The sequence below is a fragment of the Echinops telfairi genome, unplaced genomic scaffold (genome assembly GCF_000313985.2).
Source record: "Echinops telfairi isolate 266 unplaced genomic scaffold, ASM31398v2 ScPeMD7_2010;HRSCAF=2546, whole genome shotgun sequence".
Lineage (NCBI taxonomy): Eukaryota > Metazoa > Chordata > Mammalia > Afrosoricida > Tenrecidae > Echinops > Echinops telfairi.
In genome coordinates, this window is record NW_022105908.1 from 20,097,216 (window position 1) to 20,121,737 (window position 24,522).

At 57.0% G+C, this 24,522-nt stretch overlaps 4 protein-coding genes across 5 annotated transcripts; all 4 read right to left on the minus strand.

Annotated features, from left to right (window-relative positions):
• Positions 1-3,371: 3,371 nt before the first annotated feature.
• SPEM3 (SPEM family member 3) lies at positions 3,372-6,920 on the minus strand. The gene is made up of 3 exons (XM_030886523.1): positions 6,783-6,920; positions 6,594-6,651; positions 3,372-6,463 (listed from the first exon to the last, which is right to left on the minus strand). The coding sequence occupies exons 1-3, from the start codon at positions 6,918-6,920 to the stop codon at positions 3,372-3,374; spliced, it is 3,288 nt and encodes a 1,095-aa protein (XP_030742383.1).
• A 717-nt stretch (positions 6,921-7,637) lies between these two features.
• On the minus strand, positions 7,638-9,481 carry SPEM2 (SPEM family member 2). The gene is made up of 3 exons (XM_045293313.1): positions 9,344-9,481; positions 9,092-9,146; positions 7,638-8,965 (listed from the first exon to the last, which is right to left on the minus strand). Exons 1-3 carry the CDS (start codon positions 9,476-9,478, stop codon positions 7,644-7,646), a joined length of 1,512 nt encoding a protein of 503 aa, XP_045149248.1. The 5' UTR covers positions 9,479-9,481; the 3' UTR covers positions 7,638-7,643.
• Positions 9,482-11,513: 2,032 nt separating this feature from the next.
• On the minus strand, positions 11,514-12,966 carry SPEM1 (spermatid maturation 1). The gene is made up of 3 exons (XM_004712893.2): positions 12,511-12,966; positions 12,372-12,429; positions 11,514-12,226 (listed from the first exon to the last, which is right to left on the minus strand). Exons 1-3 carry the CDS (start codon positions 12,652-12,654, stop codon positions 11,514-11,516), a joined length of 915 nt encoding a protein of 304 aa, XP_004712950.1. The 5' UTR covers positions 12,655-12,966.
• A 165-nt stretch (positions 12,967-13,131) lies between these two features.
• On the minus strand, positions 13,132-24,516 carry NLGN2 (neuroligin 2). Of its 2 annotated transcripts, XM_004712892.2 has the most exons (7): positions 24,164-24,516; positions 20,535-20,585; positions 18,332-18,481; positions 17,971-18,156; positions 17,696-17,888; positions 16,766-17,362; positions 13,132-15,987 (listed from the first exon to the last, which is right to left on the minus strand). In XM_004712892.2, the coding sequence occupies exons 1-7, from the start codon at positions 24,267-24,269 to the stop codon at positions 15,114-15,116; spliced, it is 2,157 nt and encodes a 718-aa protein (XP_004712949.1). In that variant the 5' UTR covers positions 24,270-24,516; the 3' UTR covers positions 13,132-15,113. The 2 variants fall into 2 exon arrangements, with proteins under 2 accessions (XP_004712949.1, XP_012862783.1); XM_013007329.2 differs by lacking the exon at positions 20,535-20,585.
• Positions 24,517-24,522: the final 6 nt, after the last annotated feature.

The following is a 24,522-nucleotide window of genomic DNA, read 5'->3' on the forward strand; positions in this document are numbered from 1 at the left end:
TGCCTGGTGGGGCCTGGGGACAAGACAATGGCATAGAAAGCTAGGAAATCAGGAATAGACTCACACAGAGATCAGACCAATTTATGGAATTGCCAGGACTTTGTACATCCTCTCTGCCTATTACTGCAGAGTGGGTAAGCCTAAGGCTATGGCCCAGACAATTAAGTAGGAAAACTAGAAAATTGGGAAGTCTATTAAGGGGGGAAAGATATAAAGCCTTGGGATGCAAATCACAAGGTCAGCAGTTCAAAACCACTACCCGATCCAAGGGGTTTTCAACGCGTCAAAAGATTGACAGTCTTGGAAACCCACAGAAGCAATTTGACCCTGTCTAATAGGGTCTCTATGAGTCAGAATTAACTTGATGGCGGTGAGAGTGTGTTCGATCAAGGAGAGGAGGCTCAATGAGAGGATCCAGGCCTGAGGCACCCAGGCCTCACAGAGGCCACACTTTCCCCTCAGCAACCAGGACTGAGGCCCTTTCAGTACCAAGAGTCCAAGACAGCCCAGGATTGGGGAGACCGGTTTCCATGCATCTGGTTGTGTGTGACCCCTGGAGTTCATGGATAATGCAAACGGTTAAACACTTGATGTGTTAGTCTGGTTTAACTAGAGAAACCAATCCAGAGACACTCATGTGTGTGAGCTTTATATCAACGAGTAATTGTATATTAAGAAAATATCCCAGCCCAGATCAAGTCCATATGTTTGGTATTAGCCCATAAGTCCAATATTAACCCATATGTCCGATACTAGTCCATAAATTCTTCTACAGATTCACGCAGCACATGCAACAGTGTCGAGAGCAGGAAGATCACAGGCCAGTGGGTGGAAAGTCTTGTGGAAGCATCTCAGCGCTGGCGAGGCTCTCCATATGGCTCTTCCAGCTCCAGGGCTCTGGCTACCATCAGCATAACTCCGTGTGGCCTGTCAACAGGAATGTGAAGCAGGGAGAGTGTGTGTGCCCCGCCTCCAGAGAGGAAGATGGGAGTTCCCAGAATCTTCAGGAGAAGGCCAGGCCCACACAGAGGCATCATTGGCTATGACCTGATTGACCGGCTAGACTCTGCCTCTTCCCGAAAGTTGACAGTAGATTATGTAACGGCCACACGACTACTAACCAAAATGGTGCCAGTGAAACCCACCTAGAGACCCACCTCAGGAATCTTGGTGTTGTAGTGGGTTTTGCCTTGGTTTGCTAACCATGAGGTCAAAACCATCAGCAGGTTCTCCAGAGACAGAGGCGGCTTTCTGCTCTTGGGAAGATCTACGACTTTGGAAATCCAAAGGGGCTCTTCTGCTGTCCCAGAGAGTCACTGTCAGTCAGAACCGACTAGACAGCAGTGTTTGGTTTGCAGGGGTAGGGAACCTTTTTTTCTGCCAAGTCTGGATATTTTCAACACCCTTCTCTGGCCATACTAGCCACACATTTAATTAGCTCCCCCCTAATGTGATGGGTGGATCTGCTTCTCTTTGGTGAGGCTTGTGATGTTAGCTGGTATTGGTGATTTCATGGGCCTTGTATGGCTGGCCTTCAGTATTTGACAATACTTCGAAGCTATGCGTAAGGCTTTGCAGCGGCTTCCTCCTCCTCCTTGTCTGGTCTTAGTCCGGAAACTCCGCCGAAACCTAGTCACATGGAGTAACCCTGTTGGCATTTGAAATACCAGTGACATAGCTTCCAGCATCACACAAGCCACCACAGTGTGACAAGCTGACCAACAAGTGGTGGACACATTGAGGAAAGCCCTCAGTGAGATGGATGGATACAGTGGCTTCATCAATAGATGGGCACAGCAATAGGAAGGGTTGTGAGGATGGCACAGGACCATGCACTGTCATGAGATGACTCGATGGTACCTAGCCATCTGCTTCCAAAAGGTCACAGCCATGAGAAGCTTATGGGAAACAGTTTCACTCACCCACTGGAGGGCGCCAGGAGTCAGAATCAAGTGTGCATGTTTTGGATTGTGATCCAAGAGGCCAGGTGAGGGACACTGACAACTGAGTCCTTTCTCTTGGTCTGGAGTAACCAGGCATCAGACATTCCTACATCTTACCTTCTCCCTGGGTGAGCAGCTCTGAGCTACCCTAAAAGGAAGTATGTTCTCTCAACAATGGGGGAGTTTTGAAGATGCTGGAGGTGGAACGGAAGGGAAAGGGAGGGAAGGCTCTCCACCCTAGAACTGGATCGCACTGCTGTCCAATAGGATTTTCTGTGATGGCGAAAATGTTCTAAATCTGAACGGTCCAAGAGAGTGGACACTAGCCCCATGTGAGCACTGAGGACATTGGGGTGTGGATTATGTGGCTAAGGAACGGATATTCATTTCCCCTAATCTTTAATTTCAACTCATATCAACCGCATCTGGCTAGTAGCTACTGTATCATATCAGACGATGTAGCCCAAGGGTCTTCTTTTTTAATCATTTTATTGGGGGCTCATACAACTCATCACAATCCATACATGCATCAATTGTGTCAAGCACATTTGTACATTCACTGCCCTCACCATTCTCAAAACATTTCCTCTCCACTTAAGCCCCTGGCATCAGCTCCTCATTTTCCCCTCCTTCCCTGCTTCCCCCTCCCTCATGAACACTTGATAATTTATGAATTATTTTGTCATATCTTTTTGTTTGTTTGTTTATTTTAATTTTTTAAAACATTTTATTAGGGGCTCATACAACTGTTATCCCAATCCATACACACATCAATTGTGTAAAGCGCATTTGTACATCGTTTCTCAAAACATTTTCTCTCCACTTAAACCCCCGACATTAGGTCCTCATTTTTCCCCTCCCTCCTCGCTACCTCCTCCCTCATCAGCCCTTGATAGTTTATAAATGGGTATTTTGTCATATCTTGCACTGTCTGACGTCTCCCCTCACCCACTTTTCTGTTGTCCGTCCCCCAGGGAGGAGGTCACATGTAGATCCTTGTCATCGGTTCCCTCTTTCCAACCCTCTCTCCCTCTACCCTCCCAGTATCGCCACTCACACCACTGGTCCTGAAGGGATCATCTGCCATGGATTCCCTGTATATCCAGTTCCTATCTGTACCAGTGTACATCCTCTGGTCTCGCCAGACTTGCCAGGAAGAATTCGTATCATGATAGTGGGGGCGGGGAGGAAGCATTTAGGAACTAGAGGAAAGTTGTATTTTTCATCATTGCTACATCGCACCCTGACTGGCTCGTCTCCTCCCCGAAGCCCTAGGGTCTTGAGGATGAGGAGTTTACACTAGAAAGGTCTAGAAGAGCAGCCAGGGTGGGGATAGTTCCAATCGTCACCCATGTCAGGGCTGGGGCTGGGGCTGAGACTGGGGCGAAAGGCCTCAAACCACCACCGAATGCATCTCTCGCATCTTTATTAGCGGTGTACCTTTTTCCCGCCTTTGTCCAAGCCCTTCATTACAAATTGATATCCCCACTCTTTGGTGGCCTCCTGCGAGTTGCCGGATGCTTCTTGTTGAGGGCGCTTGGGAGATAGAGCTTCACGCTTACCCTTCCCCACTGCTACTGGTGTCTGACGGCCATCAAAGATCACATGCCCTGATCGGGGTCCTGGTTCATGGCAGTGGACCTTCCAGTTGACTTTGGGAGGCACAGACATCTGTCGATAGTTCTGGCAGGCGGAAGCCACTGTATCCATTGGACGGTGTACCCAGTCTTGGCCACTTGCCCGCCGAGAAGACTGTAGCTCAATTAGTACAGGGATCTCTGAGAAGGTTTGTAGATCGTTGCAAATGGTCTGGGACTTGGAAGAGCTAGCGTTCTGATTGAGAGGGACTGAAAACCAAGATTTCTGCGGTTCGGTGTCAATCCAAGAGACCTCCTTGGAATCAAATGATTTCGTCAGGGATGAGGCCGACTTGGAGGTCTGAACGCGGCCTATGACTGGGACCGAGTCAATACCTAGAGCAAAGCGCGGGCTCTTGCACAGGCCTGGATCATTCTGGAGGGCAGATTTCTGAGAGAGAGGAGGAGTCTTGGGGAGGCCATCGTCTTGGGTAAGGGCTGGGCCCTCACGATGTCCAGGATCTTCAGGAATTTCTAAGTACTTGTGGATGTTAGGGTCTGGGGTTTGGCCTGGGTTCCTGTTCATGCCCACATCTTGTGCAAAGACGGTTTTCTTGTTGACCTGAGTAGCTTGCGTGTAGGCTGGGCTCTTGGGGAGGCTGGAGTCTTGAGGAGGCTCTGGATTCCTGTGGACCGCACCATCTTGGGTGAGGCCTGGATTCTTCGAGTCTCCTGAGTCTTGAGTAAGGTTTGAGTCTTTAGGAAGCCCAGAGGCTTGAGCAAAGTCCACACTTTTGTGGACACCATATTCTTGGGTTAGGTTTGAATTCCCGTGAACTCCTCCGGCATCTTGAGGAGGGCCTGTGTTTTTATAGGGGCCAGTTTCTTTGGAGAAGCCTTGATGTTTGTTGACCAAAGGCTCTCGGTTTAGACTTCTATAGACCCCAGAATTTCGCATAAAGCCTGGGGCTCTCTGAAAGCCAGAAATTTGGGTGACACATGGGCTCCTAATGGTGCTAGTGTCTTGTGTAGCCCTCTTTAGACAGCCAGAATCTCGAGTAATGCCTGGACTTGTGTGATAGCCAGAGCCTTGGGGAGGAACTGGGCCCTTGTAGAGACCTGGATGCTTATGGAGGCCTGGATCTTGGTTAAGGCCTGGTTTCCTATGAATTCTAGAGTCTTTTGAAAGACACGAGCTTCTTTGGAGGCCAAAGTCTTGGTTAAGGCCTTGGCTCTTATGAAGTTCAGAAGATTGGGGTTGGGTTGAGGGTTGGGAAATGGTGGCCTGTGGAGAAATGAGAACTTGGACCTGGGGAATGGATTGAGGAGACTTGGCATTTGGGAGAGTGGGGGGAGTCTGTATTGAGGCTAAAGGTTTCTGACAACTGGCGAGTTCAGGAAGGACAAAGGATCTGGGAGGGACAAGAGGTAGGGAGAGAGTGCATGGTGAAGGGAGGCTGTTCAGTGGGGTCTGGGCAGTGGTGGGAGAATGTAAGCCAAGGTGAGGCGTTGTGGGACCCTGTGAGTAGACCAGGAACTTGGGGTAGAACGGAGCCTGGGCGTCTGTGATTTTCTTCCCAGAACTGCAGGGATGGCTGTTGCAGTAAGGGAGGGCCATGGGCTGGACGAACTGGTCTTGACCATCATTTGAGATCTCCCAATCCATTTTCTCCAACTCCAGGTACCCCAGTAGGGACCCTGCAGGGGGGTTGAGACCACCCTCACTGTGTTGCTTTGATGTTTGCTCAGGTGCACAAGAACTCACCAGGTCCTGCCCTTCTTGGGCCCTGGAGGAGGTGCCTAAGTCCTTGCTGGGATACTCACAGTTCTTGGGACTGGACGCATGAGACTGCTCTTTTCCCCTGCAGGCATCATAGACCACATGTCCAGTGGAGGGGCCAGTTGGAACAGAGGTGAGGACAGGGACAGGAGCTGGGTTACTGGCAGGCAGAGCAGCAGTAACCTCGGAGGTGGCAGGTGTTTGGACAGGGGCTAGGTTAGGGACTAAGGCAAAAGTTTGAGAAGGACCTGGGACAGAGGTTGGGCCAGGGTCCTGCGGAGAGGTGTGGGTTAGAGCAGCATGGGCCAGGGTAGAGGTCGGGCCATTGGTTGAGGTGTGCTCAAAGGCACGGACTTGAGTTGACATGCGCTCAGAAGCATGGGCCGGGGAATGGGTCTTTGCCTGGAGGGGGCTATGGGTTTGGGTCTGGGCTGGGGTGTGCTTGGGGCTATGGGTCTGAGCGTGGGTATGGGTTGGAGTGTGCTCAGGGTTGTAGGAATGGGTGGAGCTGCGCTCAGGATCTGGGGTGTGGTCTGGGGCAGAGGTTAATGGGTGCTCAGGTTTGGAGGGCCGGCCATCGTGCTGGGTTTGGGTTGAAATGTGTTCAGGGTTGAGAGACTGGGCCTGAGTGGAGGTGCGGACTGTGGAGTCAGCCGCGGTCTGCACAGGATTCTGGGCCAAGGACTGGCTTGAAGACTGGGCCAGGCCTGGGGAGGAGGTCGGAGCTGGAGGTTTCCGTTTGCTCTCTTGGGGCAAAGGCAGTGGAGCCATGTCCAACTTGCCCATCTTCAGGTTGTGAGCCTTGAACTTGGCCATAGGGGCATGGAACTGGGAAGAATGCTCCGGCCTGGAGAAAAAGGAGACTTGGGGTCTTACAGGTGTTCCCAGAGGAGTCTCCCCAGCTCCCAGCATCTCCTCTTTCCACAGGCCCCACAGAGCCTCTGAGGGAGCCCCTGTGTGTCTACACTGAGTTGACATCCAGCAGCATTTAGGAGGCTTCTCTTCATTCACGTCTGGTATCCAGGAGTCGGGGTGACTAGAGTTTCCAAGTAGGAAGCTGGGGCGATGATGGAAGCGGGAAGAGACTCTTGAGCATAGGTTTTTGGGGTCCACGGAGCAGCATATACACACAGGATGGCTGCCTACAGAGCTGGGCTTCTTGTCTGCAGGGAGAAGTGGGTTGGGACAAAGCCTGGGTCCCTGAGAGGCTGAAAATGGGGAAAGAGCTAGGGTCAGGGGGAAGGAGAGTGGGCCACCCCCACCCCACCCCCACCCCGGCCTAGGCACACTTACCTTTGGGGAAAAAATGATGGAAAAGAATCCGTAAGGAGTTCTTCAGATGCCTCCAGAGCTGAGGGAAGCAGGGGAGGGGAGAGTCCAGAAGTCCAGCCCTTGTCTGGACACACCCCAGCAGCCATCCCACCTCAGCCCCTTGGAGACACCGGGGTCCCCCCCACCCTGCTGCCCAGACCCCGCCCTAACCAGAGTGACCACGTTGATCCCCACGTTGAGCAAGATGAAGCTGCCCAGAAGTAGAAGAATGGAGTCTCCTAGGTCCTGGCACTTCCTGGGGTTGGTGCCCGAACACACTTGGACTTCATGGTGGGCTCGCTCACCCATGGCCGGGGGAGGGGGGGTCCCAGGACTGCCTGGGTCCCCTGGCGCCCAACACCCCCCCACCACCACCACATGCTAGGTACCAGATTCTTCTGGTGGGGGAGGGGGGTGAAAGGCTGGGTCACAATGAGGCAGGCGGTGGGATCACAATGAGAGAGGAGGTGGTGAAAGGTCCAGGCTGGAGTTCCCTGGGAACTGGGCTTAGGGAACCTAAGCCTGGGGGTTAGCCAAAGCTGCTGCCCGCTCACCTTTCTCTGCTTCCTCCCTCAGTCCTGCCCGCCTCGGGCTCCCTCTTTCACACAGTTACTCATTCTGAGCCCCTTTCTGTCCCTTTTTCACTCCAGAAACTGACAGACCTTGGTTTTAGAGCCCTGGGGTGGAGCCCCTGGCTTTCCCCAGGGTGAGAGGGGGTGGGGGCATGCATTTGCCCAGACTAGAACTCCCCAAGCTGGAATCTAGCCGCCTCTTCTTGGATGGCTTCTGAGCCCCTTTGGGGACAGAGAGAGTTGAGCCAGATGGGGGTGAGTGCCCAGAGACCAATGATTGGGAGCGTGCAGCTGCAGGGGCCAGAAACACTGGCATCTGAAAGTCAAGGGCAGGGGTCCAGAGTGGCAGAAGGGGCAGTGCTTGCAAAGTGCAGACCACTCCAGTGTCTCCTGGACTCAGTGTCTCTTTATTTCTTTCTCCACGCCCGACCCCGCGACCTGCCCTTGCCTCGCCTGCTGGTCAGCTAAGTCTCCCAGCCCGGCTATGGTGCAGAGAGGGCCTGGAGGCTGAGGTGGAAGGTGGTGGCAAGGAGCTGGCCCGGACTCGGCCCTCTTGCACTTGTCTCTTCAGCTCCAGGCTGTCGTACACCTGGTAGTTGGTATTGCCCCCCGGGCTCCGGCTGAGTGGGATGAAGGGGGTTGGGGTTGGGGCAGGCTCCGCCTGGGCCACAGACAAGGGCTGGGAGGTGTGATGGAGCAGGGTCGAGCCAGGGGCTGGGCCCCGGTGGCAGGAGACCTCACCCAACATGGTGAGGGAGGTAGAGGTGGTCAGAAGATGCCGACCGGGCAGTGTTTCAGTCCACTCGGCCACCCGGCGCCGAGCCTCATGGGGCTCCCGAGAGCTATATGGCAAGTGTCCTGAGGATGGGTGGGGGCTGCGGTTGGGCTGGCTATAAGCGTGGCTAGGGTGAGCCCGCCGGTGGGACTGTGGGGAATAGTGATCCCGGTAGCCCTGGGCTTCGGGTCGGGTTGAGCTCCGGGGTACCAGGGGGGGCGGCTCAGGGCAATCTAGACCTCTCCGCCGCTGCTCCCAGGAGTCATAGATTAGGTGACCCCGAGAGGGTTGAGGGCTATGTCCCCCAGGGACCCAGGCGGGGGTGGGGGGCAGGCGGCACGTCGGTTGAGGAGTGGAGGCCCAGTGTTCAGCCTCCACGTTGCCCCAAACGTGGGATTGTGAGCAACGGGGGCCAAAGGTCTGCAGCCTCAGCTCAGACTTGGCCTCCACTCGCTTGGGTATGCGACGCAGCTCAGGGGACATGTAGACTGAGGGTGGAGGCAGACTAGCCAGGATGCGGTTCTGTTGGCTCCACAGGCCTGGCCTGGAAGGCAGGCCCAACCTGGGATAGAGTCCTCTCCAGCCCCCTGGTGGGTGCGTGGGGTGTGGCCGGTCATCCTGGGTGTTTTCCTCCGGGTAGGAGTCCTGATCCTCCCTGCCCAAGCAAGGCCTGGGCTGCAGGGGTGACGGCTGGTGCCTGTGATGCAGGCCACTGAACACTGGGTGACCATGGGGGAACGGTCTGTAGTTCCCAGGCCTTTGCTGGTGGCCGCAGGGGTGGCGGCCGTGGTAGTGGTGGTCCCGGCGTCTGCGGCGCCTGCGCCGGGGGCGTCTTCGGCAGAGAGGGAAGTTGTGGAGGTGGTTGCCAAGGTGATAGGAAGAGGAAGAGCAGTGGGTGGACTGGGTCATTTTCACCTCAACAGGGTCCAGGGTGCAGTGAATGTGGACATCCCTGGCTGGGCTCTGACACGGATCTTCGGGAAAGTTTGGATCAGACCGGAAGGCATCTGGGGAAGGCAAGAGTCCCCGAGAGGTCAGGAGCTGTCAGAAGAGGTCAGGCTTGGGAGTACCCAGCCCTGGGTTTCTAGGAATTGCAGTTGGAGGGTCCCCACCCCTCTCGCTGCCATACTTACTTCTCTGATTAATCCAAAAGATCTTGTCTAAGACATTCCGGAACCTATGCCACATCTGGTGGTGGGGAGGGGGACAGTGAAGGCCAGATTCCCCAGCCCCAGCCCCTGACCCCCTCCCAGCCAAGACCACTCCCACAAGTGGAGGTGCCAGCTGCAACTCCCTCCCCTGCTCCCCCCAACAGACCCGGTCCGACACAAGCACACTCCCTCAGCCTTGTCCACCCTTAGCATCTGCTTGCGGCCATCACTGACCACAGTTGCCATGTTGACCCCAATGTTGACAAGAATGATCAGGCCCAGAAGCAGGAGGAGGAAGTCCTCAGTGTCCTGGGGGCTTTCTTGGTCTTGATTACAGCACCCCAGGGCATCATAGGGCTGGTCTCCCATGGTGGGGGGGGGTCCTAGGGCCACCTGGGCCGTGCACCCCCCCACCAGCCCCGGCCCACACTGCACTCATGTCAAGATTTGGGGACCCCCTCCTGAGTTGGGGAGGAGCCAGGTCATAATGAGGCAAATTGCAGGGCGTCACAATGTAGAGGTGGCAGCACTTTTGTCTCCTCTGTCAGCCCCTTACATGACCATCCCTACCCTTGTTGCCCACTTACGAAGTCCAGCCCCGAGACTATCCTGACTTGGTCTGTCTGTCTGTCTGCCTCCACGGGAGCTTGCGCGACCTTGCACCTGACCCCTGTTAGCTACAGTCACAAGATAGCCTTCCCAGAGGCAGACCCATGCACGGGAGAGTTCTTGCCCTTCATTGTTCTTCTCCCTTGTGCCGTGGCCCCTTGCCCTGTGTCCCCCCTAGAGCTCTCAGCTCGGGTGACGGGATGGATGGATGATTGTCGGGGTCCAGCCCGAGGTCACGCTGCTGCATCATTCCTCTGACATCCAGGGATTGAAGTTCTACGATGGGGGATCACCGAGCCCACTTCTTGAAACTTTAAATGGAGGTTGCTGCCCCTGCCACCCACAGCCATGATGCCGGTCCTTCCTGACAAACCGCGAGGAGCCGTGTGTGTGTGTGTGTGTGTGTGTGTGTGTGTGTGATCCTCAAGGTCAGCAGTTGTTGAAACTGTTAGCCGCTCAGCGGGAGAAGGACAAGGCCTTTCCACTCCCATCAAGAGTGACAGTCTGTAGGGTTGTCCTGTAGGGTTGCCACGAGGAGGCCTCCACTGACATCAGTCAGCGTTTGTTTGTTAACCAACTGATGGTCTGCTGACTCATCCTTTCTCAAAACTGTCAACGACCCCTTAAGATAATCACCTGGAGCCCACAAAGCACAAAACAGATGTAACTGCTGATAGGACAGGCCGATGCTTCTCTTTACACCAGGCGCCCCACTGGCTGGGAGCGGTGGAAGAGGCACTCGGCGGCCCTCAGTGGGAAGACACAGGGACCCACTCACCAGAAACAGAATGTGGGGAAAGGACAGCCTTGCCCATCACTCGTCCTCCCCAACCTAGAGGGGCACTCAATTCATTCCCACCAAATGGAATCCACTTACATCCATCGAAAGTGTTGGCTGAGCGTAAACCAACATAGCAGCAGGGTAATTACTTCATGAAGGTCGGCCAGTTCCAGAAACCCATCAGGTGTGTACGGTGAGTCCAACTCCGTTAGCCTGGATGCACTCACCTGGTTCTGTGTGCATGTGCGTGTGCGTGCCCGTGACCCCTCTAGGCCTTTGGTTCTCTGGACGAAAGTCTACCTGGAGAACGGAGGACAGTGAGAGATTCTGGTGGGCCAGGCTGGCAATAAGAAGCCGCCTGCAGGAACAGGGAGATGGAACATCTGGGGCCACCAGCTTGATCCTTGATGTCTGCGCGACCAAGAGCCAGTCACTAGACCTCTGCGTCTCCATCTTTTCTATTTGTGACATGGGAGTGTTAACGAAGGGATGGGGGCCCGGGGACCCTGATATTTTAGTGAGGCAACGCTTGAGGAAATGTCTCTGGATCGGCTTCAGGTGCTGCCTGGGAAACGCAGCGCGGTCTAAGGTACTCTCATGTCCCCTTGGGAGAAGCAGGTCCTATGAGGGAGTGACTGTCCCCACCTCACCGGTGACTACAGCTCAAAGCTGGACTCTGCCAGAGACCACTGAGGGACTGTGGACATGGGGATGGGGGGGGCGGTCCTCCCCTGAAGCGCAAGACTGGCTGAGGATCTGGGCTGGCATCCGGGGGGCTTTTCTGGACACTAAAGCAAGCAGTGGAGAGGCAGGTGGGAGCCGTGGAACCAGGCAGGGTCTAGGAAAAGGCTGAGGGCAGGGTCTGTTGAGGGCAAGAGGTGGATTAGGGCCTCAAGGCTCACCGTGCCCTGTTGCCAGGGAGATCATTCCCTTAGCAACCAGAGTGTCTAGGTGCCATGCCTGCAACCCACACACAGCAACACGAACCACCACCTCTCTTTTTTATTTCCCCCGTTACCTCCCCGCCAGGGGACGGTAGACCCAGGCCTGGCTCGTGCCTTCGGCGGTGTTGGACCTGGAGGGCATGGGGTAACAGTGGGACAGGGCCTCCACTTCCCGTGTCAGCTCCCGCAGCCGCCGCCTCACGTCCCGGGCATCATAGGACACTCGGAAAGAGGATCGTCGACGGGGAATATCCGGGACGATCGCTGGGCCCAGAACAGGCGGTGGGGCCGGCGGGCAGGGCGCGTCCTCCTCCGCCACCCCACTGTTGTTATGGTTTAGGGCCTCGTGGCTGGGCGGTGGGGGGTTCACGGAGTACACATAGGCCTCTAGGTCCATCTCTGACCGGACCTCTGTTTTGAGGGGCCTTTCTGATACGGTCTGCTGGAAGCGGATGGTCTGGGCAGGTGGCCCCATCGCGTCCTGGGCCCAGGGGTCCCAGGCTCCCTGGGTGGCTTGGAAGCCTTCCCAGTGGTCCGAGCAATCCCAGTTGTGGGAGCAGATTGCCGGGTGCTGATCGTCATCGTCGGTGTCGGGGCACCAGTTGGCCAGGTGGTGGGCACGGTGCATCGGAGTGTCTCGACGGCGGTGGCGGCACGTGGGTGGGGGGGCCACAGACATTTTCACAGGGTCCATGGTGCAGCGGAGATGGACTGGAGGGGGGCTTTTCTTCCTTGAGGGCTGATGGGTGGTCTGCTTTCCACGTGTGGATGACTTAAGAGCTTCTGTAGGTGGGGGAGAGGTGAGGGGCCTTGTGGGCCGGCTGACTGCTAGAGGGGCGGGACTCTGCACCGCAGGGGAGCCTGAAAGGAGGGGCAGTCAGCGAAAGCTGGGGCCGGTTTCCTACAGCCCAAACCCGACCCTGCTTACCTTTCACACAAATATAATGGAACCCTTGGCGTAAGAAGCAACGGAGTCTGTGCCAGAGCTAGGCAGGGGAGTACACAGTGACCCCAAGGTCCATCCCCCCCCCCCCATCTCCCTCCCTCCCGCCTGGCACCCCCCTGACCAGGGTCACCATGTTGATGCCAATGTTGATGCAGATGATGAGGCCCAGGAGTAGCAGGATGGAGTTGCCCAGATCCTGGCAGCTGTTGGTGGGGGAGTTGTGATACGATGCCCACTCAGGCTGTGGCTGCTTAGCTATGGCCATGGGGGTCCTCAGGGCCACCTGGGCCCCTAGGCCCCCAGCCCACTATGTCTGCTCCGTGCATCAGCTCAGCTTACCTGTCCCTGGGGCTCCTGGGAGCAAGCGGGTCACAATGACGCTGAGGATGCTCCTCACAATGGGCCAAGGGCTCCACTTGGCGTCCTGGCCCCAGGTGTGACCCTCCAGCCGGCACACGTGTAGCAGCAGAGGGTCAACTCCGCACCGAAAAGCGAGTCAGCTGACAAGGAGGCCAGCCCACAGATTCCCTTTGACCTCTGCCCGGCCCCTCCCCCTCCAAGCCAGGGTCCTGTCCTAACTCCCCAAACAACCCATTCATTACCTGGGCAATCACCCTCAGCCCCTACTCTCCCTTCTCTGAGGCCATGGGAGAGCCATTCCCTGGAAAGGAGGGGCGGGTAGTCGGACAGGGGGTGGGCCCTCTTCAGTCCCCTCACCCCTCACATCACAGCAGTCTCGACCAACAGTTAAACTTTTATATTTACAATATTCTCTTCATCTTTTGCCAGGTTTAAAAATGTGGACAGAGCCGCAGGGGGGACAGGGTTGTCAGGGGAATTATTCTGGGGGGAGGGGCTGGGCATCAGAGTCCGTGGCTGAATCATGGGGTCCCCCAGCCCCCCTCCCATGCCCCAATTCGGGGGAGGGGCATCTGTCTACAGGGTTCGGGGCCCAGGGGCCCTACCATTTGGAGAGCATGACTGTTTGCAGAGGAGCTGAACAGGCAGGGGAAGGGACCAGAAAAGAACTAGAGTTCCATGGGTGAAGGTGGGAGGGAAGACAGACAATCGGGAGGCAAAGTTCTGGGGAATCAAGACTAGGGGTTCTGGCTTTGGGTGTCAATGGAGGACAGCACCCACCCCCTACCCAGGTTTGGCACCGGTGTCTCACAAAGGCCAGCAGACCAGGGTCTCTCCTCGCTTGTTTTTCCTCTCCCTCGAGGCTCAAACTCTTCCTCCTCAGGGCCCCCCAGGGCCGTCACCGCCCACATTTCCTTCCAAATTCTTCCCGCTGGTTGTCAGCCCAGGTCTCACTCCCCAACTCCCACCCCACCCAGTACGCCTTCCACCTGTTTCTCAGCCCCAGCTGATCTCATCCTCTCCCCAACCCAGCTCTCCCTTCCACTGCTCTTTTCCCGGGTCCTGGAGGCTGGGGCAGGGCAGGGGAGGAGGTTGCTCTGAGATGGGACAGGTTCAAAGAGGGAGACAGGGATGGAGTAGGTTGGGGCAGAAAGGAGGGATGAGTCATGGTGACGAGAGACACACACTAGGCTCTTTACCTGCTTCCACCCCACCCCCACCCCTGGGTCCCCTGCCCTGGTCCAGGACTGGGGAATCCTTGGCACATTCGGGGAAACCTCTTCTGCCCACTCAAACCCACCTCCCCGGTTTGGCACATGTGAGCGACGGTCCGAGGACTGAGGGAGAAGGCTGTCCTCAGACCCTGGGTGAGGACTTTGGTCAAACATGCACGGCCCCTGTGGGTGGCCCCCCTCCACTCTGCATCTCTGGGGCAGCAAGGGGCAGTGCTGTCCCCCCTCAGGATTTGGATATCTCCCCCTCCCCGCTCCAGCATCTGTCATTTCCAGTCTGTTGCTGCCTGCTCTGTGGGGAGAAACGGAATGCTAGGTCTGAGGCCCAGGGGGGTGCAGGGAAGTGCTGGCGAGAAGGGGCTGCCTGCGTGGGAAAGCACGAGCAAGAATGTGTGTCCACTGAGAGAAAGGCGTCCTGGGGCCCCTGGGAGAGCAAGTTCTCAGGCAGCACCTCCAGGCATGGATCTGCTCCCTCTCCCCCCACCCCCGACAGGAAACCGTCGCCATTGTCCGTGGAAGGCTCCGGCCCACCCGGGAGAACATGCTGTTCGACTCGTGCCAGGGGGATCGGCATGCTTCACTAGGGGCGGGGGGCAAGGGGGAGGGCCTGTGACTTCATCATCCTGCTTCCCAGTACCACCCTGCACTGTCTGGTGGCCAGGCCCACAGCGCGCCTCCCACACACGACTTCCAGGGTCTCCAGAGGGTGGGGAGGGAGGGCGAGGTGGGAGAAGGCATGAGGGAACAGGACGCAGGGGCACAAACCCCTGCAGAAATTCTTTGAGGGGGCCAGCATGTGTCCAGGGCAGCAAAAAAAACCTCACCCTGCACATGGGAAAATACACCCCCTCATGAGAAAGCACCCCCCATGTCACCACACACCCGAAGGCTGGTGTCCTGGGGGAGGGGTAAAAACACCCCCCCCTCCAGTTGTCCAAAGGCCTAGGTCCAGAGAAGAGCACGGGGATGTCACCCATCCCCGAGAGGAGATCGAGTCCTCCTCCACGCTCCTCCACGAGGGAGAACTCCATACGAGAAAAGCCCCGTGGCCGAGTCCTCCTCCCTCCCTCGGAGAGGCGCTTCCCACTGGGGCCGGGGAGGGCTGGGGAGGACGGCCTCCCCCAGCTGCCCCCTATACCCGAGTTGTGGAGTGAGGGTGGGGTAGCGTGTTGTTGTGGCTGGTAGCAGTTGGGGGAGGTGGGGGGAAGGGCCCAAAAGGGTGAAGGGATGGGGGCGGTGGAGGCGGGGGTGGCCCCAGCCCACTGGGCAGCAGGGTCAGGGCCCCCGGGGCCAAGAGAGGCACATCGTCCGGTGCCCGGCGCAGGGCCAGGGTATAGTCGGGTGGACAGGCAGGGCGCAGGGTCTCAGCAGGGTCTGCTCCGACGCCACCACCCCGCTTCAGCTGCAATGACACGAGCTCCTCCTCTGGGGGCAGCTCCCGGCCAGCAGCAGGGAGCAGGGGGCCCCCACCGGGCCCGCCAGAGCCTGAGCCCCCAGGTGGACTGAGCCGCCTGCACCGGAGCTCCTGCCGCCGGTCCCGCTTGTAGTACAGCGCAGCGAAGGCGAGGATGTTGAGGAAGAGGAGGGAGGCACCCACTGCCACGGTGACGCTGAGCTCCGTGGAGTAGTCCCGGGAGTCCCCAGGGAAACGGTCGTAGGCCCTGGGGCCTGGCTCAAGATCCGGCTCAGGCGGCTGGGTAGCAGGGGGCGGAGGTCGGCGTGTGCCTGGGGCACCGGGGGGTGGGCGAGGCGGCCAGCGCGTGGCGTAGGGAGGCAGGCGCGTGGTGGTGGTGAAGAGCTCCGTGTGCAGGTTGTGCAAATGGGGCACCAGCTCCAGCCAGAAGGCCACCTTATTGGCGCGGTAGTTGTCTCGCACGCGTGGCTTGAGGCCGATGTGCAGGTACTGCTTCTCCTTGCTGTTGAACTTGCTCCACACCACCTCCTCGAAGCGGTTGGGCTTGGTGTGGATAAACTTGGTGTCCTGCGGCACTGGCTGGTTGGGGTCACTGTGGGCACAGGAGGGTAGGAAAAGGTGCAATGATGACCAGGCTCAGGCGGGGAGATGGGGTGGGCAGGAGGGAGACAGACAGACAGATGCCCAAAACCAGGGAGACAGGAAGAAAGGCAGAGATCAAGATGTTAAACGCTGAGGCAGAGATGGAGAGGAGATACGGCCAGCCAGAGAGAAAAATGATCCGCCAGAGACAGACAGACAGACAGATGGATGCAGAGAAACTGCCAGAGGGTGCACGGAGGCATGGACAGGCAGAAATGGGCGAGCAAGAGACAGAGGGGCAGCCGGGGGGACTGGGGGCACCAGCAGGCACTCAGAGGTAGCAAAGGCAAACAACTCAAAGAAGGCCGAGGGAAGGATGGCTGGGCCTTTCACAAGACGGAGGGAGACATTGAGACTGAAATAAAGCAACGGCCACGGCCCCATCCACATAACTGATCACAGAGAGCCAAGCAGTCAGACGGGGCGGGGAGTGGGGGGTGGGTGCGGAGCAGAGGCACTCAGAGAGGAAAAAAAGATGGGTAGGCGCGGGAGGGAAGGAGAGGCAGACACCAGATGAAGCTGTAGAAGGAGCCCAGCCCAAGGAGCACTGGGTGCTATTCTGCAGACTCGCAGACACTCAGCTCAGCGCCTGACAAAAGGCAGGTGTCCAGCAGGTGTCGGAGATGAGCAAGCGAGAAGGGAAAGGCAAGAGTGAGTCTCCCTCCTAGGAGGGAGGCTGTGGCTTATGCTTGCAGGGAGCACCCCAACCCAGCCCCCTGGGCCCTCACCCAGTCTTGGCAAAGTTGGTCCAGTAGGTCATGACCACGGCGCTGAGCATAACATCATTCTTGGAGAAGTTGCAGGGGAAGAGGTCAGTGGCCCCCACCATGGGCACGCCGAAGACGTAGGGCAGCTCGTCCCCGTGGGCCGCATCTGCCCACTCGGGCCGGCCCTCAGCCTGGCAGTGGTGGTAGAAGGTGTAGAAGTAGACAGGGGACTGGTAGTCGGCATGCAGCTTGGCGGTGGCCACCGCTGGGGCCACCCACTGGTGGTCAGTAAAGAGTGCCAGCAAGGTCTTCCGCCGCATCTCGCCGTTGTCCCGGTCGGCCCAGTCCGTGTACATAAACTTGATGGTCTCCCGCAGCACGTCCTTGCCCTCGGGGTAGCCATACAGGTTGTCCACAAAGTTGGAGACGGTGAAGTCGAAGGCGCTGGCCGACACGCCGTCCTCGCTCTCCGCCGAGTCCTCCACGAACTTGAGGCCCTCGCCCTGGTTGACGCCGATGAGCATGTCGTAGTTGAGGAATTCTCCCTGCTGCATGAGGATCTCGGGGTCGTCCGGGACCACGTCACCATCCACCACGGGCCCAAAGGCAATGTGATAGCTAGGGAGAAGGGGTCAGAGTCTTGTCAACCTGCCTTCTCTCTGGCTGGCTGAGCCCGCGGCCGGGCTCCTCCCCTGGCCTGGAAGACCCTTTCCCCAACTTGAGCAATGCCTGTGAGACGTGCCCTCCGTGGGCTTTGTGGCACCCAGGAACACGTGCTTTGCTGCAGCACTGCAGCTTAGGGGAGGTTTCCAAGAGGCAGGAGCCCTAGAGGGGCCTGAAGCCCACCTCTCCTCTTTGCCAAATGGAATGTCTGCGATCCCCTCTCACCTCAACCTCCTGGGAGCCAGCAAAGAGTGATGACCTGGACCCGGCCCTCACCCACCCCCATACCGGGCAGGCTGCACGTCCTGGTCCACCAGCTCTCTGGAAGGCTTCCTGCGCAGGCACTCCACGGCTTCGGCGCTGTCCTCCCGGTCACAGCCCACCTTGGCCGCCAGCAGCCGCGTATACTTGAGCGGCTGGTAGTTGACCGACCAGCTGGAGATGGCCGTTCCGCTCTGGGCGATGGCCTTCTGGAACAGTCCTGGTGGGGTAGGGATGTGAGCGCTCAGTCCTGAGGGGAAGGGGCGTGGCTCAGGGAAGGGAGGTGGGGAGGTTGCTGGTACCTTCTGAATGGTGAGATAGGATCAGAAGGTTAACACAGGAGGCCCCTGCCCCCGAGCCAAAGATGGTGATGCGCTCGGGGTCCCCCCCGAAGTGGGCAATGTTTTCACTGAGCCAGCGCAGTGCCTGGATCTGGTCCAACAGCCCGTAGTTGCCTTTTGCCGCTTGATCCCCAGTGCTGAGAAAACCTGTCCGAGGAGAGGAAGAACGGGGCTCCTTGGGGAATGTTACAGCAGCCCTGTCCCCTTTCTGGGCAGCTCAGGGCCGCCCAGAAGCCATTCTGAGGGGTTTCAGGATCCCCCGCCCACCAGGCCCGCCTCCGCTCCAGGCTCCCGCCCCCCCAAATTGGCTGCCCACCCTCACCGAGCACCCCAAGCCTGTAGTTGAGCGTGGCTACGATGACATTGCCATAGGCGGCCAGGACGGAGCCGTCGAACATGTTTCCCGTGCCCTCCATGTAGGAGCCACCGTGCAGAAACAGCATCACAGGCTTCTTCCCCGAGTCCCGGATATCTGCGGGGGTCGGGTGGGGTGGGGGTGCGGGCCAGGAGGTGAGGGACAGGGACACAGTCAGACCCACCAGAAGCAGTATCGCCTAGCTCCCAGGCCGGGAAGCTCAGGGAACATGTCATTCCCGTCCCTGGGGGGCAAGACCGGATTCCCCTCCATCCCTCCCCATCTAGCTCTGGCGGGAGTTCTCTCCCCACCCCTGCCAGCCTGCCATCGCACTTCTCCAAGGCCGCGCACAACTCCGAAGAAGGGTAACCCAGGTGGGGGTGGGGTGGCCCTCTTCCAGGCACCCCCTGGGACCAAGGAACCTCCTGCTGTCAATGCCCACATCAAGTGGCCCTCCTGCTCCCAGGCAGGGCGCGCTCCAAGGCTGGAGCTAGACCTGGAGACACGGAGGCTCCTGACTTTTCCTCGGGCCTTGGGCCTCTCAGCTCCATGTGGTCCCCTGGTCTGTGATGAGGGGGTGCTGGGCCCTAGGGTCCCTGGGGGGTTGGTCTCCTCCCCGCCCTAATTCCTTTCTAGGTCACCTCCCTAGTTACCATGGCAACCCCCAGCTTAATTAATGTGGCAAGAGGCAGGGTGGGAAAGAAGAGCCTGCTTAATGAAGCAGGGTGCAGGCTCCAATCTCCGGACCCCAGACTGGCCTGAGCCCTGGGTTCCGCCCTGCACTTAACTCTCGTCCTTCCCCAACAGACTCCATAAAGCACCGCTACAAGATGCAGTAGGTGTTCAGGGGCTCCAGGCAGGTCTGAAGGGCAACGGATTCGGAAAGGCGTGAGGGTCTGTGAAGGTCTCCAAGCTAGAATACCAGCCCCTCTCCGGCAGGATTTCCCAGGACTCAGCACGGTGCCAGGGCTGAGGTTCACCTCTGACTCAATAGGCCCTCCTCTTCTGTGGCACCGAAGTATCTGACTACTCGGGCCCTCCACCAACAAGACCTGGGCGGTGCCCATAGCCGGTGCCCAGCATGTCTGCCCGCATCCCTCATCCAGCTAGAAATTTCCTTCCCACCCGGGCAACTAGCAGGTCATAAAGACACTCCCACGGACAACCACCCCCGCCCTGCGCCCCCTCCTCCGTGGCGGTCCCTGTCTTACGTGACCTCCTTGCCACTCTCTCTTCCATGACTACTTTGGCCAGGGTGTCCTTCACTTTGAGTGTCCTGCGAGCAGCTTCAAAGCTGAACTCTCCTTTCTTTTAAGGCCCTGTCCTATACATTCTCCAAGGGGGCTTACCCTTCTCCCCACCCTGCACCTCCACCAGGGCTCCCAGTGTGGGGGTAGGGGAGTCAGAAGGGGAAAGAGCAGGAGGGGGGGCCGGGGCAACAAGATCTCAAAACCAACAACAAAAAAACAGCATCAAGAAAGAAGAAGAAAGAAAGAAAAAAAAAACAACCAAAAAGCAAGAAGCTCTCGGGGGCAGATTCAACAAGAAAAGAAAAAACCAAAAAGAAAAAAAGAAAAATCCATTTTGGAAAACAAGAAAAAAGTTCTTTGCATTTCTCAAAATTTTGTGGTGAAACTTCAAGATAGTGGGCCCTGCTTTCAAAAATTTCCAAATTCTTCCATTCACCTCAAATGTTTTGCACTTTCTGCATCTGCCAGGCTTTTGGAAATTAAGAGCAGGTTTCTGATGTTTCCATCATATCAGTTTGCCAACTCAATTTTTTTAATTCAAATATTGTTTTGCTCCAAATTAAAATGGCTTGTCAAATATGACATTTCTCAAATTTTGAAATCGTCCAAATTTCCTTCAACAGGTTATCCAATTCATTTGTTTGCTTCCCTGACATTCCAATTTCTTTTTTCCGTTCAACTGAATTTCACCATGTTTAGCTTTTCCTACAGGTTTTCTAATGTGTCCATCATTCAAATTTTGTTTAAAGTTTTCAGGATTCGTTGTTCCAATTGTTAAAATTTTTTCTTTTCTTTTTTGATTTTAGTTGGGAGAACGACTGAGGGGGCTTGGAGGGCTGTGGGGACATTTAGTAAGGGGGCGGGGCCGTGAGCGTCCTCTTATCAGCAACCACATGCAGCCGCGGGATTTTTAAATCTACCTGTGTCTGGCGGATTGAGCGTCGCCTCGTCACGTTTTTTTGTGAGCGGACCTAAGACCGGGAACACAAAACAGAGAAAAAAGGACAATTTTGTGGGGAAAGATGGGGGTCGGGGGGAGGTGGTGGATGGGGAGGGGAGGAGAGAAAGCAGAAAAGGGGAGGGTAGGGGCAGAAAAAAATAAGCCAAAAAAGCAAAATTTGTTTGCAAGAAAAAGAAATCAAGAAAAGAGAAAAACGTTTCTATAACCCAATTTTGTTCCCCTCCCCAGAAAAAGTCATGCCCCAAAGAAAAGGCTGGTTTTGGGGGGTGGGGTGCCTGAGTGGGCTGAGGCCTGTCTTAAGACACAGGGACTTGGCTGGAAGGGATTTGGCTTGTCCGTGTGTTTGCTAATTGCTGGAAATGAAACAGTGTTAGAGGTAAGGGGAAGGGAGGGGGAGCCCAAAGGGAGCCCAAGTCCAACCCCTTGCCACTTCTCACACAGGCCCCTCCAGGGCCAGCAAACAGCCTGCCTGCCCCCCAGGCTGCAGAAAGGGCAGGTGAGGAGGGGAGACTGCTCTGGACCACTCTGGAGGGCAGAGGGCAGAAAGGAGTTATGGGGCTGCCCACCCCACTCCTATAACCCCTGGAAGCCCTCAGCTCCCCACTGGAGGGCTATAGGTAGGTCAGCTAGGGCTACCTGCCCACCTACCCAGCCTTTTGCCAGCTAACTGTCTCTTCCATCCATATTCACAGGCCTGGCTCCTCACCCCATCTTCCCAAGGTGGGGTGAAGCAGGGAAAGGGGTCATCAGGTCTTGCCCTCCACTCGGCCTCCCCCCCCCCCCCCCCCACCAAACTTACCCCATACCCAGGCCTACTGCCCTCACCACCGAACAGGAAATTTCCCACTAGGGGTACCACCCTCTTGCCCCATCCAAGCATTCACGTCAAACCCACTGCCAAATTTGGGGTTCAGTCCTCAAGCAGGAAATAGGAAACAGTGCCCTGAGAACAACCCGACACATAAGGTGCCAGGAGGGGCTGGGAGGCAGAAAGTGCGCCCACAGACAGGAAAGACCTCAGACTGGGCCAGAGATTTCCTCCAGGCTTTTTCCAGAGTGGGGGGTGGGGGTGGGGGACAGCTGGCACCCAGAGGCCTAAAGGGATGGGTCACCAAGATCTAGGCCAGCCTCCGGAAGCTTTCTCCCATCTGGCAACCCACCCCCACAGGAACCCACTGGCAACAGGGCCTGTCCTCTGTAAGCTGCTGAGAGCGGGATGAAGTTAGCAGGGCATGCATGCGTGTGAGGATGCCGTGTGTGTGTGTGTGTGTGTGTGTGTGTGTGTGTGGCCAACCTCTTCTTCCTAAAGCTGTTGTGCAGATTCAGTGAGGTCACCTGAATGTGACAGGCCTCAAGCAGGTCTGTCATAAGCGATGGTTAAAAATACAGAAGGTGTGGGCATGGGCGGCATGAGGGTGCATAATTTGCCTGGAGGTGTTGCGGTGGACAGTCCATTAGTGTAAAGTGTTGATTGGGCATTTCACATGGGGGGAGGTGTGTGACAAGAGATAATCCCCGTGAGCAGGATGTTGGAGTAGACAGCCTATGCGAAGGTGTGGGAGTAGAGAGGCCACACTGTGGACTGTTGAGGTGGCCAACGTGGAGGTACTGGATTTGCAGGTGGCTTGGTGGTTCACGGCAGGAGGGGGCAATGTCGAGGGAATGGTCTTTAGACAGAGGGTGCTGGAGTAGAGAGGAAACTGTATAAAGGGAGTTGGGGTAAATGGTACATGGGGCATTAGGATGCTTGGGTATGCACTGGGCTGCCATCTGTGCGGTCAGCAGTTTGAAACCACTAGCAGCTCCATGGGGAAAAGACAGGGCTTTCTAGCCCCCTAAGCAGTACAGTCTTGGAAACTCACAGGGGCAGCTCTACCTGTCCTATAGGGTCACTATGAGTCGGCATGGACTCGATGGCAGTGAGGGAGGGAGTAGGGTACTTGGGATCTGGAATGGGATTGGGGTTTCTGTGCATTGTGTCCGAGGGTTGTTAAGAGGCATGGTTTATATGGGGAGAGATCGTTAGGTGCCAGGGTGCACAGCTGGTATGAGGACTATAAAATGGGTAGTCCCCATGGGAGGTCTTGGGATGGAAGTGGGAGGGCTAAGGTGCATGGTGTTATGTGATTGGTATGATTGGAGGACTTGATCTATGGAGAACTGTATCTTCATCACCTGAGGTATGGTGCAGATAATGTCCAGGTAGGGCTTGGGGTGACCAATGTGGGAAAGGGTGTTGAGAATGCTGGGGACTGTCCGTGAGTGGAGTATCGGAGCTTATGTCAAGGTGTATGTGCGTGGGCTAGAAGAATACATATCCTACATCCAGAAGAATGAGGAAGCACCGATAGGTGTGGGTGATAAACTCAACACTTGCTGCCATCCAGGGGCTGAAAACTCAAGCGGCCCGACAGGTCAAGGGGGAACTGCCCGGGCGAGTTTCTGAGGCTGTAACTCTTTATGGGGAGTAGAAAGCCTGGGGGTGATAGGGTGCGTACTTTGAGAGAAATGTTGGGGTGTGTGCTATCTGTAAAGGTGTTGGGAATTGTGATATGTAGGGTTGGGGGCACGTGGTCAGTGTGTGGGTTTGTTGGTACTTGATGGATGTGCTGAGATGCTGAGATGCCCATGGCCTCCACTATATGAGTGGAGTGTGTAAGGTATATATATATATATGTATTTATATAGGGGTTCCTGGGTACCCAGCCCGTGCCTAGAACAGATCATCTCTTTGAGGGTGTTGGGGTGCTCTGGAAGGGTGACAATGAAAAGTAAAGAGGGGTCTACTTGTGAAGATGGTCTCTTGGGGTTGCTGGAGATCTGCCAGTGATGCTTTGCTGTACATAGGTGAGTGGGTTCCGATTAGCCGTGTGGTGCTGCAGCTGGGCAGACAGAGAACTGTGGGAGAGTAAGCTGGGGGCCCCTGGAGTGAACAGGAGCGTTCCCCGATGAGAGCACCTGACTCAACAGGTGTTTTACTGGGGATAATGGTGCTGGGCTGAATGAAGGGCACTGATCCTTCAGGTGGGTTTAGGGACCAGAGCCTCACAGAGAAGGGCGGGGTGTGAGTACCACAGCAAGGGCCCTCATATCAAATGTGAGTCTCTGAGGGGTGAGGCCAGAGATGGAAGTCTGCCCAGGTTGGCCTGGGGCAAGAAGGAGTTTGTACTGGTCTTGAGGTGCAGATGGAGATATAGAGGGTAATTCCACCCCAGAGCAGCCCGAGTCTCAGGGAAGGAGGCTGGCAGGGTGGGAGTGGATGTCTAGGTAGGTAGCTCGGTGGTCACATCCAGATTAAGTGCTGGCCCCGTGGGCGTGTCTTTGGGAGGTGGGGGACGCCCTGTCCGGTGTCTGCTGCTCTGTCCGTGTGTACAAAGAAGTTCCGAGGTGGCTGTCCATGGACTGGGTCCTGGGCACTGCTTGCAGGCCCCCTTACCATCCTTGGAGTTCACGCTGAGGCTTCAGGGAGACAGTGGCCCAGCACTGTCCCCACAGGCCCAGGGGTCTACGTCAGCACCTGAGGGTCTGCGTGTGCGTTTGTGGGCTGCGTCCACGGGGGGGTGCCCGGACTGGTGCCCGCGCCCTTACCATCTTCGGTGGGCACGTAGAGGTTGAGGTACAGGCAGTCCTCGCTCTGGTTCTGCACGTAAGTGGCGGCCGCCTCCAAGTTGTCGGTGAACCACACGGGCAGCATGATGGCGGGCAGCGCCCCGTGCAGGTTCTGCGGGCAGGCGGGCGGCAGGGTGGTGGCGTTGCGCACGCCGGGCCACGAGGCGGGCGCCTCGGGCGGCTGGAAGCGGCGGGCACCCAGGGGCGGTGTGGCGTAGGGCACGCCCAGGAACTGCACCACGGGGCCCAGGATCTCGTTGTGAAGCTCGCGCCGCACGCCGCGCACCCGCCCGTAGGCGGTGTTCACCACGGGGAAGCGGTCCTCCCCGAGGCTGCCC